Source organism: Rhineura floridana, chromosome 3 (genome assembly GCF_030035675.1).
Source record: "Rhineura floridana isolate rRhiFlo1 chromosome 3, rRhiFlo1.hap2, whole genome shotgun sequence".
In the NCBI taxonomy this organism is placed as follows: Eukaryota; Metazoa; Chordata; class Lepidosauria; order Squamata; family Rhineuridae; genus Rhineura; species Rhineura floridana.
The window spans coordinates 65,209,636-65,227,280 of record NC_084482.1 but is presented as its reverse complement, the minus strand read 5'-3'; the positions used below and the strand labels follow the sequence as shown (position 1 = coordinate 65,227,280).

Genomic DNA, 17,645 nt, shown 5'->3' with positions numbered 1-17,645 from the left:
TGCACATTTACAGGGTCTCACTAAGGCAATGTTTGGCTCATGCAGGGGTGAGGAACCTAAAGCCCGTTGGCCACATTTGGCTCAGCACAAGCCCCAATTTGGCCCCTGAGGCCAGTTTCTCCAGACCATGGCTATCTGCCCCACATCTGATGCCACGTGTGATATCAGGTGTGGAGCAAATGGAGACATAGCTGGGTTGGCCATGTGGCGGAGTTCCCCATAGGGAACTGGATCACGCAGCCAATCCCTGCAGAAAGCAGCCTTGAAATCACCACCCATCAACTGATGGGCAGTGACTTCAAGCCTGCTGATCAGCAGCACTTCAAAGCACTGTGCAGGACTCTTTGCAAGCCCTGCATGGTGCTTTGTAGTCCTGGTGATCATCACCTGATGTCCTTGGGATGTTAGTGGATTGACAGATGGGTGTGTTTACAGACATTCCTGCTTCAGAGGAAATAGAGAAATGAAAACCAAACCTCTTGATTGTCCAGTCTAGCGTGATACACACACGGAATCCATCTGCACCATTTGCTTCATCCGTTTGTTATAAGTGTAGTAAATGGATGAAGAGGAAGTTCTAGTAACCTTTTTGTAGCTGCTCTTAGGGATGAGGGAGAAAGTCACTTCAGTTAGCATTTTACTAGGAACCTTCCTAATTTGCACTTCCCACAACAATATATGAACCAAAACATAGAGCTTTCCTTCTAGAATTTTTATAGTGCAGTTTTCCAACCAAATAACATGTACAAAAATGCCTATATTAAGCATATATTTGTGAAAATAACATAAAAGTGCATTATATTGCTTGCCAAAATGTATATAGCAGGAAAATATGCACTAAAATTGCTCCCAGATTTTGTGGGGATTTAAAAAAAAACCACCACAAACTGATGAGGAAAATGTGGGAAATTGAATTTAAGATTGGAAAAGTAAGAAACGGAGGGGAACTAAAACTGACAGATTCGTCAATCCCTAGCTGTTATATACTACGAACGCAAGCGTAGATGAGGAAAAGCAAAAGTGCAAGTGCCAGTGTTGTCATGTTCTTTATCCTTTTTTTAAAAGACATTTTGGGTAAAACCACTCCCAAGGTGGTATACATACTAAAGGTAAAACATTAAGGTACAGATCCTATCCCAATCAAGTGCAGCAATTTAAAACAACCTTTTAAAACATGCAGCTTTCCAGCAGCACACTCATATAAAACTAATTTAGACAATTTAAGAGAAAACTATTTCAAAACAGCAGCAGTGTAAACCCCCATAACCATTGTAAACCACTCCACTTAAGGAAAGATGGGCATGGTCAATTAAAAATATAGAGCACACTTAGAAATTTTCTAGAATTTCTTTCACCTCCCACTGTTTTATCTGGTGCAAACTCAAATTCTCCTCATGTCCACTGGATACTATTCTGTAGAATAGTCAGTGCCATCATTCCACAATTGTTTTTTGAGGGTTTTTTTTAGTGTAAATTATGCAAAATGTTGCTGTTCTTCAAATACAGTATCTATAGAAACAGAAGCAAAAGAAAATAATTTACTATAGGAAACTTCACTAAAATTGCAAAGTAAATCAAACACATTTAAAGTGACTATATGAACTATACCAACTGTCTTAATAATGTTGCTTCCTCCCTGCTAAAACAAGTTCAGCACAGCACATGTCTTGTTTCTGTTATTTGGGCTGATTACAGGTGTTGCCACCACTCTTCATATGCTCAGAGGAACATGCTACCAAATTCTTCCAAGCTACACAGGAAATGGATTGGACTGTGAAAGACCAACCTAAATTGTGTTTGCATTTTGACAAATTTGTAGGGCAGTACAATATCTCAGAGAGGAGATCAGGTTTCTTGTTCCCCTGGTGCATTCACTATAGCTGCCCAATTTCCCTGCTTTTTAAAGTTTGATAGAAATATCTGTGGACTGTATGTATGTTTTTAAACCGCAAGGTTTTTTAATCCAGGAGGTAAGAAATAGGACTCTATGCATGTTTGCTGAGATTGGATTGATCATTTGCATGCGTACTGGGTTCAATGGGATTTACTCCCCTGCAATCATGCTTAGGATAGGTGAAACTGACCACAGAGGGGGAGGAGAGGGGAGGAGGAGAAGAGGAAGGAGGGCAGGGAAAGGTGAGGATGGGAGCAGGAGAGAGGGAGAGAGGAAGAGGAGGACAGGTTTGATCATTTGCAGGCTTATTGAGTTCAATGGGATTTACTGCTGTGCAATCATGCTTAGGATAGGTGAAACTGACCATGGGGGGGGAGGAGGGCAGGAAAGGTAGGGGGGAGGGGAGGGGAGGGGAGGAGAGGAGATTTTGGGGTGGGCACTGAGCAGAGGAAAAGCCCCTTTCCTTTCCAAAAGGAAAACATTGTTAACAGTACCATTATTTTTCAGGGTTTCCCCCACCTTTTTATTCTACAGCAGACACATGTAGTCTTCCACCCAAATTTAAACTAAAGCTGTCCCTGGCTACATCCACACCAGACATTTATTCCACTTTAAACAGTCATGGCTTCCCTCAAAGAATCCTGGGAAATGTAGTTTGTGAAGAGTACTAAGAGTTGTTAGGAAACACCCTATTCCCCTCACAGAACTACAACCCCCAGAAGAGGGATTGAGTGTTAAACCACTCTTGCCACTGGAGTTCTGTCAGGGGAATGAGAGTCTTATAACAACTCTCAACACCCTTCATAAACCACACTTCCTAGGATTCTTTGGGGGAAGCCATGATTTTTTAAAGTGGAATCATTGTCTAGCGTGGGTGTGGCCCCCTGATTAGCCAAGCCAAACAACTGTTAGTCTGGCTTTTAGAGCACTGACAGTTGGTTCTGACTGAGCATTAAATTAATTAAAAATCAGCCGTGCATTTTTTTAACTTTTAAACTGCAGAAGATGAAGGTCAGAGTATGGGACAAGGTCAGTAATAGGATTACAGGTACTCTATGAACATGGCTGATTTTTAAATTAATTTCAACCAATTATGAGACCACTGACAGAAAAAACAGGGGTCTAGATTTTTCCCCTTGTTGTACACTTTGAACTCTTGATTCTCTCTGATTGTTGTGCGTATCACCATAAAAATTTAGAGGGTTGTTAAGCAAGCGTTTCTGAGTTCACAGCTATACATTTTGTTTTGAAATGTTTTGTTTTGAAATGAGCTTATGGGAAGCAGCAGAATGGCATGGGGGTATTTTCAATTTAACACGGCAGAATGTGAAAAATCCATGCCGGCTATGACATACAGCCACTCTTGTGGCTGTATAATACAACCATTCAGCATCTCTACTAAGAGCAGCACAAAATGAATGGAGTTTAGCAAGTGACCACCTTAACCAGAACATGTCCCAGGGATGGATATAGTTACACTGTTAATAGCCAGCTGCTTCTGCGCTGCTTGTAGGAGAGACTTGTTTGGACAAAAGGCTTCCCTCACGTTTTCTTCTAATGGCAGCACTGATTGCTGGGAAGATAATAGTTTTGGGTGTTTCTGAGCCCTCATTTAGAATGGGAAAAATAGCAGCTTCCACAATACAGACCTTTTTGTTTTGTAGATAACAGCACTAAAACTGAAAGTAAAACTCAGCCTGATGTTTAGAGCTACTGATTTAAGTTACACTTATTACCGGGCAGGTAAATGATATATTGGCATGTACCTTGCAGGTAAATGATATATTGGCATCTGCCTTGCAATGATTGCATGAGTGAATCAGATGCAAGTATGCTGAGCTTCTTCTAGATTTTTGGCATGCAAGAATTTGGCATTCAGCATGCTGATATGGTAATCAAACCTTTCTATGCAATACTTCTACTCCTGAGAAGAAAAACAGCTGTACCTTCTCCAGCTGTATCTCCTAATTGGATTAGCTAGGTCCAGGGAAACCTATGACAGCCCCACCCCCCGCCGGCATAGCCAATTGTTAGGGATGGTTGGAGTTGTACTCCAGCAACATCTGGAAAGCCACTGGTTCCTCCATCCCTGTTTTAGAAGATGGGGAGGAGAGCAGGAAGCCTTCAGCAGGAGGTCCATCTCTATGCAATCATAAGTCATTGGTAGTTGCTGTTGTAACCCAGGAGCTACATGAAAATGAGGTGTGGATCATATTGCAGAGTTCTGAAATATTCTGTATTCCTCACTGCCCTGTTGCCACCAATGGATTCCCACCGCCCCCTCTGGAACTTCAGCTAGCTTGCTTCACTCATGGTGCTTTTCCTATTTGATACTGATCCGTGTATATCTGCATACAATATCATGTCATACAATATTGTCACCCTGGGCTCCTGCCGGGAGGAAGGGTGGGATATATATCACATAAAGGGGATTCACAGACAGTAGAAGTAGGAATGCATGAACTTGTCAAGGTGTGTGTTAATGATCCTTGCAGATGCATTTCTTTACTTTTGAGGTAGTCACATGTGTGGAATTGGGCTTCCCTGTCAAGATCCTTTTGTCAGCAAAGGTCCTGCCCCTTATTTTGCTACCAAAAGGGAGTGGCTCTTGTAAACCAGGAGAGGAGGGTCAGCCTTACAAAAGTTCTCCCGCTTGGCAGCTCCTCCTGCTGCCTGAAGGGATGTAAACTGTTTTCTTTACGCTTTAGCAAACACACATACAAGACCAGTGGCTGTGTTGCCCTCTGCTGCTGACAGTATGTAGGAAGTATGGCAGTATGTAAGAAGCTCAGCCTTTAGGGCAGCCTTTCTCAACCAGTGTGCCTCCAGATGTTGTTGGACCACAACTCCCATCAGCCTCAGCCAGCATTGTTAATGGTCAGGAAAGATGGGAATTGTAGTCCAGCAACTTCTGGAGGCAGGGTGTTGTTCTGACAACCTCCCAATATTATTTTTCTACAAGGGCTGTAGGGTTGACCCCTCACCCAACCCTGCAGGATGCTCTAGTTTTTACCTTCCATGTCCACAAACATACCCTGAGGTTTCCTGCTATATAATATAGATACAGATATGATGGATTGTGTTTTTTTCAGCATGGTAATGAGGAGAGGAACAAATACAAGTAGTGTTAACTTTGAAGATTTATAACACAGCTTTTAGTACAATAAAACTCAGGAATAGGAGGATGACAATTAACATAAAATACAAAATTCAGCAATAAAACATCTAAAACCCAATAGTGACTAAGTAGCAGCCAATAAAACCACATCAGAGCAACCAGAAAAGCATGTCAGGTTCCTAAGGCCTTTTCTAAAAGGGCCAAGATCAGCAAGCAACTGTGTTACATACTTCTCTCTCTTGTATCCCACAGTTGCCCTCATGTGATGGCCTGAAATCAGTACCATCATACTCGCCTGCGCACCTCAGCTGAGGAGCACTTTTTTCAGGCTCTTGCAATATCCCCATTTCATGAACCTCTCTGGCTTCCCTGCTTACTGTATTTTTGGTAGATGTTATCCAGTGCTTTTATCTTATCCTTGTGCCCTTTTTTCTAACAGCCTGTGTTCTCCTGCTAGCAGTTTTTTTCTCACTTGGCAAAGTGTGCCTAGCCATGTGCAGAGGCCTTGGAGACACACACACACGTGTGCGCGCGCACAAACACATATGCAACAATCCAACCAAAATTTCCATGTTCCCCTTTTCTTTTTCCATGGGGGAAATAAACTCACTCAGGGCTTAGATCTGCCAACCAGCTCGGAGGCAAACTGGTAGGACCTGTAGGAAAAGCTGCTTCACCCTGCAGCCAGAATTTACCCCTTTGCCCAACCAGGCTGTGTTGATTAATTGGGCCCTAAGTAGTTTGCTGAATGCAGAGCAAAATAACAGTTCTTTGGAACTGTGAAATTGCTGAACTTGCTTTCAGGAATTAAAACAACAGAACATTTTCCTTTTGTTGGTCATTGGTATGGAATGGATACTCCCTATAAACTGATAGATCCAGCCAAGATATTTTGGAAAGTTGATGGTGAGTGTGTGTGTGTGCGCGTGCATGCGTGCTTATGGTCTGCTAAGCATTTGGCATTGTGTTTGTTGTCAAAAACAATCCCTAATTAGGAAGGCTTCTCTGAGCTGAAATTCTTGGTCCTTCTGTTTTTGCTGATTCCTACACAGTAAGGGTGCTTGACATATGTTGATCTTTCCTACTTGGATTATTACTCCTGTATAGCACACACACACACCCCTAAAAAAAAATAGCATTTACACAGTGCATGTCTGTTATATGTGGCAAATGGGCCTGTGGTGTGGATGCCCATAAGACAAGTAAAGTAACATTTTTGCCCTATGCAGCAGTGATTAAAACTACTCCATCTAACATTCAACCTCCATATTTTTACCCAAATGAATGCAGTGTACAGTAGGTCCCCGCTTATACGGTGGGTTAGGAACCAGGCCCCCGCTGTAAAGTGGAAATCGCTGTAAAGCGGAACCCATTGACTATAATGGGCCGCATCGCGTGAAAATGACGCAAAATGCCATAAAATCACAAAATCCGCTTTAAAACGGGGAATTTCCCCGAATTGAAAGCTGCCGCATCAGCGGAACGCTGCAAAACGGAACACCGGTAAGCAGGGCCCTACTGTATAGCTTAACCCATAACCCTCACAGAAGGGGTGTTTTATTGGTCCAACCCATTTCTTCTACTTCTTTTTCTTCCTCCAAAGAACTCAGGGTGGCAAACAAAGGGCTTACTCCTATTTTATCCTCTCAGGAACCCTGTGGAGTGGGCTAGGCTGAGAGAGTGGCTTGTCCAAGACTACCCAGTAAGCTTCATGGCTGAGCCATGAATTGAACCTGTGACTCCCCTAGGCCAAGCAACACTGTTATCCACTGTATATAGCACGGAGAATGAGTTGCTTCCTTGCAACATTTCAGTGTTCTCAAAAGGTCTACAGACAGTTGGGAAGGAAAACAGAAAGCCATATGTCTCCATATCTTTGGTCTCCTTTTCCTTTAAGAAGTCCTTTCATCTTGCTTTTAGCCTCCGACCGCTGGACATTGAATTCATGAGACGTCTGAGCAAAGTGGTCAACATTGTGCCTGTCATTGCCAAAGCAGACACATTAACGCTAGAAGAGAGGGACTACTTCAAGCAAAGGGTAAGAAGGATGCTACCTTCTCTGACCTTTTTGAGGATCTCTTCCCCTTCTGCAGCTTCCCCTGCACTGGGTTTCTGAAACCCTGTTGCTGGCCAGGAGCCCAGCACATTCCTTGGGCTGCAGCTCGAAGCAGCCTTGCCTGGTGAGAGGAGAGACCTTCATCGATCTTCAAGCCATTGCATGTATTTCTCTTGGCTTGTCCTTTCTCTTTGGAGAGGAGGAGGAGGAGGAGGAATAAAATTACTTTCCCATTCTGATTCTTTTTCCTTTTGCATATCTTTCTTCAGGTGATTTTAAAAACAGACCCTTTGTCAAAATGGCTATAGAACTGGAGGTTCTCTGTGTAATCTAGGAGCCTACTGGGCTCCGAACCTTCAGCAACTTGTTTTTCAACACCTAATTCTGCAATCCACATGTCCAGCCATGCAGTTTATAACTGAAAGGGTGTGCGCTCATCCTGCTCTGGTTACCCACCCTTCTTTCTTCCACTGCTTCCCTTTGAGCCAGTTCATCCCTTTGATGAACTACTGGTGTTCTCCTTGTAGTAGGAAATTGAGCACATGGATCAACTTCCAACCACCGTTGCCCTTGGAGTGGGAGCAGCAGTGGAAGATCATTGCGCTACTACTGTGTGAAGCTGCATTAAACAGCACAGATGAAGGAGAAGTACATTTAGAACTGCACTGTACTTACTACTTAACATTTATCTCAGCCTTTCCCAACCTTGTGCCCTCCAGATGTTCTTTAACCAATACATTGCAGGATGCATGCAAGATTCTAGACTCAGCTTTTCATATAGAGCTGGGGGCTTAGCAACCTGTGGCCCTCCATATTATTATTGGACTCCAACTCCCACCAGCTCCTGCCACTCTTACCAGTTATCAGGGATGATGGGAGCTGGAGTACAGCAACATCTAGAGGGCTCCGGGTTGGGAAGAGCTGATTATCTAGTCAATTATATGCACAACTGAGTCGTCGTTTTATTTATTTACTAGATTTAGATCCTGAGTTCCTTCCTTAGAACAAAAGGCACTGTTCATTGGTTTCCCAGGTCTCCCACCTAGGTGCTGACCAGAACACAGGCCTACTTAGCTCCAGCAAGATTGCTATGTTATGTTCCTCAAACCATGCCTTGGGATCCTTTGGACTAATGAGGAATGTGACCACATGTGAAGTTTACTGCAGTTCTTGCTTGCTCCAGATTGAGGACTCCTGGGATAGCTTTTTCAATAAGGGCCTTTTGCTGGCATTTCTATCTAATCACACGCTTCTTCTGTTCCCTGTCTTTTTAATATATTTTTTCTTAGATCATGGCAGATCTCCTTGCCAATGGCATTGATGTTTATCCCCAGAAACAGTTTGATGAAGACTCTGAAGATCGACTAATAAATGAGAAATTTAGAGTAAGTGCGCAGTCCTTCTTTGCCACTCATTTAGCATGCGCTCAAAGGCTTACAGAGCTAAAAGCATCCTTCTTGATGATAATTGTTAAGGAAATAAATTCAAAGTGAAAGTCAGCTTTGCCTCTGAAAGTCTCAGAATTCCTCACAAAGAATTAACAAATAAAAACTCAGTGGCAGGAAAAACCTTATCTGGCTTAGCTAAGCAATCTCTTAGCTTGTGGGGTTTTATTGAGTCCAGTACATAGGGAAACAGAATTGCTAAAGTGGATGTTAGAAGTCTCTGAATTAGAAATATGTGTGGTGCTGGTGGGAAAATAGGAGGAGTTAAATCAACTCATTTCTAGCTTTTAATATGGCTTTTCATTAAAGGGTGCTGGATTTCATGATTCCCAGTTTCTGATGCTTAGCAATTTCATTATAGGAAATGATTCCATTTGCTGTGGTGGGCAGTGACCAGGAATACCAGATTAATGGAAGGCGAATTCTGGGAAGGAAAACAAAGTGGGGCACAATTGAAGGTAACCACTCTCACTCCTGTTTGTTGCTTCCTCACCATTGTGAGCATTTTAGATTGCCAAAGGAACATGTGAATGTGCCAAGATGGCAGCGCTTGTATGCATCGTGTGTTGCGTGGGAGCGTACTTTGCTGCCCTCTACTGGGCAGAATCTAGGTTTTTTTGTTCTCTTGTTTAAAAAATGAATAGAAATACCTTTCTCATCTGTAGCATTCAAAGGGTATTCCCCTATGGTTGTTGGGGCGCACTGGGAAAGTTTTGAAGCTTTTGGTGTCCAGAACACCAAGTTTCAGTTGGCTTCTCTTCTCCATCAGACTGAATAGAACTGAGGATCATTCAGGCCCTTGTATCAACAGGGCTTGGTGGTACAGTGAGAAGAAGCAATAGGGGTCTGTTGCTTGACCAGAAGATGACATTGCCAAAGTTTAATTTTCCATCTCCCATCCAGACTTGCTCTTTTGAAAGCTGTAAGGATACAGGCTGCAAAAGGGGGAGAACCAAAAGCCTACCCTGCCCCAGAACTGCCAGGGAAAAGTGGCCCTCCTATATTTTGAAATGAAACTCCCCTTCTGAAGCTTCTTCAAAGCACAAGTGTCACTTCTTGATCTGACATCTGCTTTTGTGGGCAAAGAAACCAGGGCTTCACAAGAGGCCCCTGGTAGAAACCACAGCAGCAGAGACAGTGGTGGGGAAGAGGGGGGACAGGAAGGCCAAGGTGACAAGAGACTATGCTAGCACTTGTGAAATGCAACAGGCAGTAATGCAGGGGTGACTCCAGAAAAACTGCTTTTGGCAGTGTTTATTGGAGCGAGTATTGCACCCAGCTCTAATTTCTCTTACCATTGGAATCAGGTGAGTCAAAGTTCTTAGATTGACTTATAAAGCCCTATACATCTTGGGAACCTACTTACTTGAAGGAGTGCCTTCTCCTATACAGGCCTGCCCATGCATTAGGATCCATAGGGGAGATTTTCCTGTTGGTGCTGCACTTTTGGGGAGGGGGTTGCTTGTTTTATCATCACTGGTTGATTAACGCCCATGATTTTTTCATGGTATCGTGTGTTGTATATTGTTGTTTTATGGAAGCCACCCTGAAAGACCTTTATTCTTAAAGGCAGCATAAATGAAAAGAATCAGAGACCCTAGGTCAGGCTGCTGGAAAAAAGCCCCTTTAACTGCTAGAATTTAGAGGGGAAATTAGTAAACTGCACAAGTGCCCTATGATGAAAACCACAGCCTTAGGCCAGAGCCTTGTTAGCCTGTTAGTGATTTATCAATCAGGGAAAAACCAATAAGGTGTAGGGCCTATTCAACTAGACTCTCAACTGTTCCACAAGATACTGAGATATCTAGGTATCAGATATTTATTTATTTATACCCCACCTTTCTTTTCATGATAGAAACCCAAGGCAGCTTACATATGATTCCCAGGCAGTCTCCCATCCAGGCACTGGCCAGACCTGACCCTGCTTCAGCAGGGTGCTGGCCTCATGTGCCTGGGACCATAGCTTGGGACCAAGTATCTCTGATACTACAGATATTCTTGAGTATTCCACAGACTTTCCACAGGCTACCTGAATGAGCTCATGGACTACCACTGGTCAGCAGACCACAGTTTGAGAAACTCTGGTTTAATGGCATCCCAAGAGAAATGTCTGCAGTAGTATTTATCTTCGCTCACAATTGTCTCTACCATGTCAGCTGAAACATCAGATAACCTACACCCCTTTTTTATTCTTTTTGTGAAACACAAGCTACATTGATTTTGTTGCTACCTTTCTGATTGTGTGGATTTCTCTGAATTGTAATTCTTTGGCTCCTTAGTAGAAGCATTTTTCTCAAAACAGGATTTCTCTAAGAAGAAAGGCAGTTCATTTTAAGCCTTCTGCTTCCCCCCTGTGGCCAGTCCTTGGTAACTCATAAAACCATTGAGGCCATCTCTTCCTACAGACAATTTACATATGTGTGTGTGAGAGAGAGCATGCGCGCGCACACACACACACACGAGTGAAGAGAGAGCTCCATTTTGGTGCAGTCTGAAGAGCTCCTCCTGTTCTTCTCACCTGGGGATGTGGAACCTGTGGCCTTCCAGGTGTTGGTGGAGCATAGCTCCCAGTGTCCCTGACCATTGGCTAAGCTGGCTAGGGCTGATGGGTGCTAGGAATGCAACATCTGGAGGGCCACAAGTTCTCCAACCATGTTCTAACCTGACAGGGCTAGATCCTTAAGAGCCACTAATTGGGGCTGTCCAAACTATGTCCCAGACAGCTGCAGGTTCTTTGTGAATTGATATGACTTTTGGAGCCCTGAGTTGCTCTCAAATTTAGTATGTATTGATTTTATACTAATAGCCACTTCTGTGTTCTATTTTTACAGTTGAGAATACAACGCATTGTGAGTTTGCTTACTTGCGGGATCTTCTGATCAGGTTGGTAACAGTTTCCCAAGAAGAAGGAAGTGGGGAGGGGAAATTCAAGACCACTTAATTTTGCTTCTGGGATTGAAGGGTAGTGTATTTGTGGGTTGTGTGTGTTCTAACATAAGACATGAAGAATTCTTTTTAATAATCTCTCCTTCCTGTAGGACACACATGCAAAACATCAAGGACATTACCAGCAGCATCCATTTTGAAGCCTACAGAGTCAAGCGCTTGAATGAAGGCCAGAATATGCTCTCCAATGGCGTAGCTGACAAGGAGGAGTTGGTGGCCAATGAAATTTAACACTCCGTGCCCAAGCTAGGACCCAGTTTGCTCTCCCCCCTCTTTTTTTCTTTTCTTTAAAAAAATCATATAAACCTTCTGCTGGTGCCACTGTTATTTTCTCCTCTCTACCACTGATGCCAACTCTGTTGACATTAACTGACCAAATAACAGTACTTTCTGTAATAAATGTAGTGTCTCGCTCTTTTCTAGTCTCTGTGATGTGAAACATCTATTCTGTCCTCCTGTGTAGGTGTAGTAACAGATCAGTAGAAGAGATGAGGTTGAGAGTAAAAACTCAACAGAAGCAACTTTGTTTGATTTGATGTTTTACTTTAGTTGTGGCCACCTTGCCATAGATCCTCTGCTGTGATAGGCCAGCACCCCTTTCCTGGAATTCAGTGGAGGAACTCCCACTGATCCTCGCAAACCTCAGGGTCTTGAGGCTGAGACGAACCTTGTTAGAAAGCAGACTGATCCCTCTCCCCCTGCCCACACCCCCATTCTGTCAAGCCTGGTGAAGTTCAATATGATTCCTTGCATTGTGCCATGAGTTGAAGCTAGTAAGTATGGAGAACGGCTGTGTTAGAGAGAGATAAGTGGGTGCTGCACATTCCTTATGCTGTCCACGCAGCTTCACCTCCAGTAAAGCAACATCAGGACATTCCTGAACGGGAGAGGTTGATCTGGACGAGGTAGCTTTCTTTAGCAACTTGGTTTATACACACCTGGTGAAGCATTGATGGATGCTAGATAGGACATGCCTCCATAGCATCTCCCCCTCCCCCCCAACTACATAAAAGGAGAAGAGAGAGAGAGAAGCCCATGTCTGCCTTCTTTATTTCAATGGTTCAAGTCTATGGAAATCTTTCTGTTGAGTCACTTAATATACCTGGTGCCAAAGGTTTACTGTTTCATAGACCAAGGTGGGAAGGGGGGTCATTTTGTGTTTGTTTCTGCATTGTGTGTGTGTGTTTCTTTCTCTTTTCCAGCTTAACTCCATCCATTTCAAGTGAAGATTTGTATGACCTAGATATGAGTTTTAAAGTGAGGCAGAGTGAGAGAGAGATGAATTATTCTCACAAGTCACAATTCCACTTGGCACTATGCACATGTTACCCCTGCATGTCTAATCTACGACCCTTGTCCTTTAAAAAGCCAGCAATAATAGGTAGCTTGCTCACTAGAGAAAAAGAAGGCCTACTGTGAGATAAGTATGGCGACTCTAATAAGGTCAGGCCACTCAATGGCAAATGCAGATCACCTTGATTCCTAGGACATTCCTGTTCTTCTCTTAAATGTTCTTGTCCCTTTAGGCAGGAATCCCAAATCCAGCTGCTTTCCTAGAAGTTCAAGTGTTCATTGTATTTCAAATGCTTTGCGTATGCTTGCCTATGACAAAGGCTGAAACAGTTTTTTCAAAGCCAATTGAGAAGACTTCAGTCCTTAGAATTGTTGTTCTAACCCTTTTCTTTTTGAGGTCTGGATGTTTCTCATTGTCCAATTTCTGTGTGTATCCCTTCTAACTGTGGTCAAAACTCCTTAGGTGTGCACATCTAGATATGTAAAAAGGAATGGGGTGTGTGTGGTTCTGCAGATCTTGTTGTTGGACTCCCAGCTTTCATCATATCTAAGCATTGTTCACACTGGCAGGGGCTGATGGGAGTCAAACAACAACATCATTTGCAGGGCCCCAGGTTCCCTGTTCTGTAGCCCAGGATCTTGCATGCATTCTGCAATATACAGCCCTTGGTTAAGTGCACAGCTTAATCCAAGAATGTCAATTTACACAATACAGTTCTCCAAATGGTTTCTGTGCCTGAGGATGATTGTGAGGTAGGGATCATGTAGAAGCTGTCTGCTTGTGTCAACTAGACCTAATCTTTAAAGTACTATGCCTTTTGTCCATTCCACCTTTTGAAACAGAAGCTGAGTTATGCTGGTTACACAAAGAGGTTTGTTAAAAAACCAACAACATGGATTTCATTTAAATTCTTCTTCAGTCAGTCTTACAGCCATGGTGACTGTATTCCAAAGTGGGTCAAGGTCCCCTTTCCTTTGACAGACCCAGAAGTTGCACAGATGAACTCTGTCCATAACTGTGGAGGAAACAAAAAAACTGCATTTGCCAAATGCAGTTGACCCAATTCGGAGAGGCAGAAGCCTTCTTCAGTTATGGCAAACTAACCAAGAGAGCCAGCAGTCATAGCTTTCTCTGCCTCAGAGAACAAAGTAGCCAGCTCCATAGAACCTCCTCCTTTTGTGCCATTTGCTGATAATACTCATCACAGCTGCTTTTCAAAAGCCAAAAGCTTTGGCCATGCTGCCCTCTTGTGGAGCCCTAAAGGAAAAAAAGGAAGGGCATGCTGATTCCTGGTTTTCAGAAAGGCAAGTGTTAAGTTTTAATCTTGCTCTTACAGACACTAGTGTGGCCCACTCTCAGCTGGCAAACATGCCTAAGAGGGGAATGCTTCACACCTTAACACACACCACAGTTGGATTCCAGCCAATGGCCGCTTCCTCTTGCAAGTCTTGATAATTCACGCATACAAGCTGATCTTCAACCAAGACATCCGGTGACCTTATTTGCTGCTTCCACAGTGCCCTCTGAAAAGTGCTCTTCTTTCATGACTCAAACTGTCAAGCATTTTGTTTGTTTTGCAATTCATGGCCCTAATGAATACATCTCCAAATATTTTTTTTGCTCAGAGGCACTCATACATTTTCTGTTGCAAGTTAAATCTAAACCTGCCGTGTTAACTTTTGTGTTGTCCCTCCCAGACGTAAGAATAAATAAATGGAGGAATCTTTACTGAGCTGTGTTAAGCTGAGGAAAATTATTTTTTTTACTTGCTGACTTGCTATATTTTAGCAAAATAAAAATTGTGTATTAACTAAATATATATATATTTCAAGTGTTTAAGACTATGAAAAGGGTAAAGGAGAATGTCTTTTTGTTTAGATAAACTTCAGCAACAAAAAAATAAAAATGCATCATATCTTGTTTGCCAATATCTCAGCCAGCGAAAGCAAGACAAAAATGGCTTTCTCCTTTTATATTGTACTTCGGGGGTTGGGGAGGATTTACTGAATAATAAAAAAATATCATCCAAATCTATAAAAAAGGCCTTTTTAAGGATTGTATGCATTATGACAAATTTAGTTCTGTTTTGTATAAATAATAGTGTTTAATATGTATTTCCCAAAAATAAATGTTTCAAATGGAAAATGTCAGAACGATTGTTGTTGTTTACAGGGGCAAAGAATGTATTGTCTGTAAGCTTTAGTTGGGAACTATTATTTTGCCCAGCTGCTGCTCCAGCTTCTGTTTGTAAAGTTTCTTTTCAAATGGGCAAAAAAAAGTTACAGCAAAAAATGGGTACACATAATACCCTCATACATACTAACACTAAGGGCATCAATATTCTTTTAGAGATAGTAGAAAACTAGTGCATTATTTTGCAGAGATGCCTGAATCAATTTCCCCCCCTCTTTCTCCATTGCAGAAGATGTCAGGCAGATTCCCGTTGCTGAACTTCTCAGGAAGGGAGTCCAAAGAACTGAGGCAAACAATGGTGACATGAGATGGAGTCGGCCTTACTGACAAATTAAAAATTAACAATCATCAGGCCCAGATAGTGTCCATCCAAGAGTTCTCAAAGAACTCAAATGTGAGATTGCTGATCTTTTTGTAACTTGCCCCTAAGATCAGCTTCTGTACCAGAAGACTGGGAAATGGACAGTAGATCCACAAGGGGACTCATCCTCTCGTCCCATGACTGCTGAGCCTGCAGGAGCCTTTGGTGAGAGACCCTTGTCAAAAGCTTTGTGAAAATTCAAGAACACAGTGTCTACTGGGTCATTCCTTCTCACATGCTTGTTGACATTCTGAAAGAGCTCTAAAAGTTTCATTAGATAAACTTACCTTGGATGCTGGATTAGATGGGCCTTCAGCCTGATCCAGAAGGGCTCTCCTTGTGTTATTAAAAGGAAGGGTTGCATCTAGTGACAGGCATTCCTATTATTCTTGATTTCCCTGAAATTCAAGGATCATCCCAGAAGTGGCAAACCTAAAAGATCAAAAGAGACCAATGGCCACTATTTATTTATTTATTTATTTCATGTATACCTCGCCTTTCTTTTTACCATAGAATCCTACCCCTTACAGCAAGGATGGGGAACCTCAGGCCCAGATGCCAATTGCAGCCCCCCAGCCATTTCTATCTGGCCCTTGGGATTCTCCCCAGACCAAACAACCTCCTCTCCCCAGGCTGCGCTTCTCACAGGCCCTGCTTTTGCCTGCCTGAATAGGTCCTTGAACTCTGATAATGCTTGCTTGCTGGATGGAGGATAGAGAGGGCTGTGTATGTGTAGAAACTAACTTACTGTACAAAAGTAAAATTCACATTGGTTGTTCTGCCTTCTTTTTCCTCTGCCCCCCCCACCATTGTTATGTGGCCCTCATAAGATTGCCCAGAAGGGAATGCGGCCCTTGAGCTGAAAAACATTTCCCCACCCTGCCTTACAGGCCTGAAAGTCTCAACATTTATTATTTCATGCTCAGCTGGGTTTGACTGGCTCTCCTGCACCCTGCCACAGCCAAATAATGAATCTGCCAAACTGGGCATCACTAGCACAATAATATCACACCTTACTCCATATTTATGTATAGCCTTATCTTCTTGCCTGAGCCACGAGAAAAGGGAGGAGGGGGAACAGAACTCCACTGGAAATGTTCTGAAGAGATGCCAATGCATTCATCATTATCATCCTGTAGGCTGTTTTTGGCAGACATGACCTGAACAAGTTTGGCCCCATGAACAGTTGCCAGTGACTACACTTAAAAACACTTTCCAGTCAATGAAAACAAGGGATCCACGGGCAACATTAGCAACTAACCAGTTTATTGTGGCATAATATTTCCTGGGCCAGAGCCCACTGTATGAGATTACTGCTTTAACAATGTAGGCTCTGGCCCAAGAAAATCTATGCCACAAATTGGATAGTCTTTAAGGTGCCACCTGACTTGGTTGCTTTTGCTGCAACAGATAAACATGACTATGCCACTCCCCTGTTGACGTGTGTGCGTTGTTGCGTGAAACAGCATACATTACGTTGGAGTTAAGTTGAGCAAGAAACTTCTTCAGAGCATAAGATCATGTTAAGAGTCTTTATTAAGACATTACGGCCAAAGGCTTAAGAGTAAATACATGCAGAGTTTCTTCAGTCACCCCGCTTCTGGTACATCTCTCTCCAAAGGTAAACACAGAAGAGAACCTCTCAGTTCAGAGGCAATACACAGAAGACACAGCTTAACACAGATAGCTGCTAGGACTTTTCCCAGTCTATCGCGATGGTTACCATAGCAACGGCCTTGGCAGTCCGTTCCCAGACTGGGCAAAGACATAACTCCCCCTAGTTACAGTTTTTCAGACTTGATGGAAAACAGACTCGGTGACAGTGCGGTTCAATGGTCAACAATCCCCCCTTTTTCCCATCATGTCTGTAACTCATTACAACAATAACAACAATACATTTCTCCAATACATCTTGCAATACAGTTCCAAATTACATCTCAGTACATTACAGTACATTTCAGAACATCTCTGTACATTTAGCTAAAACTTTATTCAATCAAATTTCAACTCATTCCAAGCCTTGTCACCTGTTTGCCAAATTTCTCCTCACACAAAGGCTTGGTCATTATGTCAGCCACCATGTTTTGTTTCTTGCTGCTCCAGTCAATGCATGACCCGTGCCACATCACAACTATGCCAGAGGTTGACTTACGACTGCTCAGTTCCCCTGCATGATCTGCATCCACAAAACATTCAAGACCTCCTGTCTTTGCTCCTGACAAAACCAGACTCTTTGTCTTCGTGCCTTTCAGATTTATGTCAAGATCTGGTTTAAATGTTTGCGCTTGTGTTTCTGGACACCAAACTCTGAAATATGCATTCTCTTGTGCTCTAGGTG

At 42.9% G+C, this 17,645-nt stretch overlaps 1 protein-coding gene across 10 annotated transcripts in view; it reads left to right on the top strand.

The window, feature by feature from the left end:
• The window catches only part of SEPTIN9 (septin 9), a 323,191-nt gene extending 308,293 nt beyond the window's left edge, over window positions 1-14,898 (top strand). For all 10 annotated transcript variants that reach the window (XM_061616349.1, XM_061616348.1, XM_061616354.1 and 7 more), the window contains 5 exons: window positions 6,933-7,050; window positions 8,358-8,453; window positions 8,875-8,971; window positions 11,345-11,396; window positions 11,552-14,898. In XM_061616349.1, the coding sequence (XP_061472333.1) occupies window positions 6,933-7,050; window positions 8,358-8,453; window positions 8,875-8,971; window positions 11,345-11,396; window positions 11,552-11,690 (502 nt within the window). In that variant the 3' untranslated portion in view covers window positions 11,691-14,898. The remainder of the gene's footprint in view (window positions 1-6,932; window positions 7,051-8,357; window positions 8,454-8,874; window positions 8,972-11,344; window positions 11,397-11,551) is intronic.
• Window positions 14,899-17,645: the final 2,747 nt, after the last annotated feature.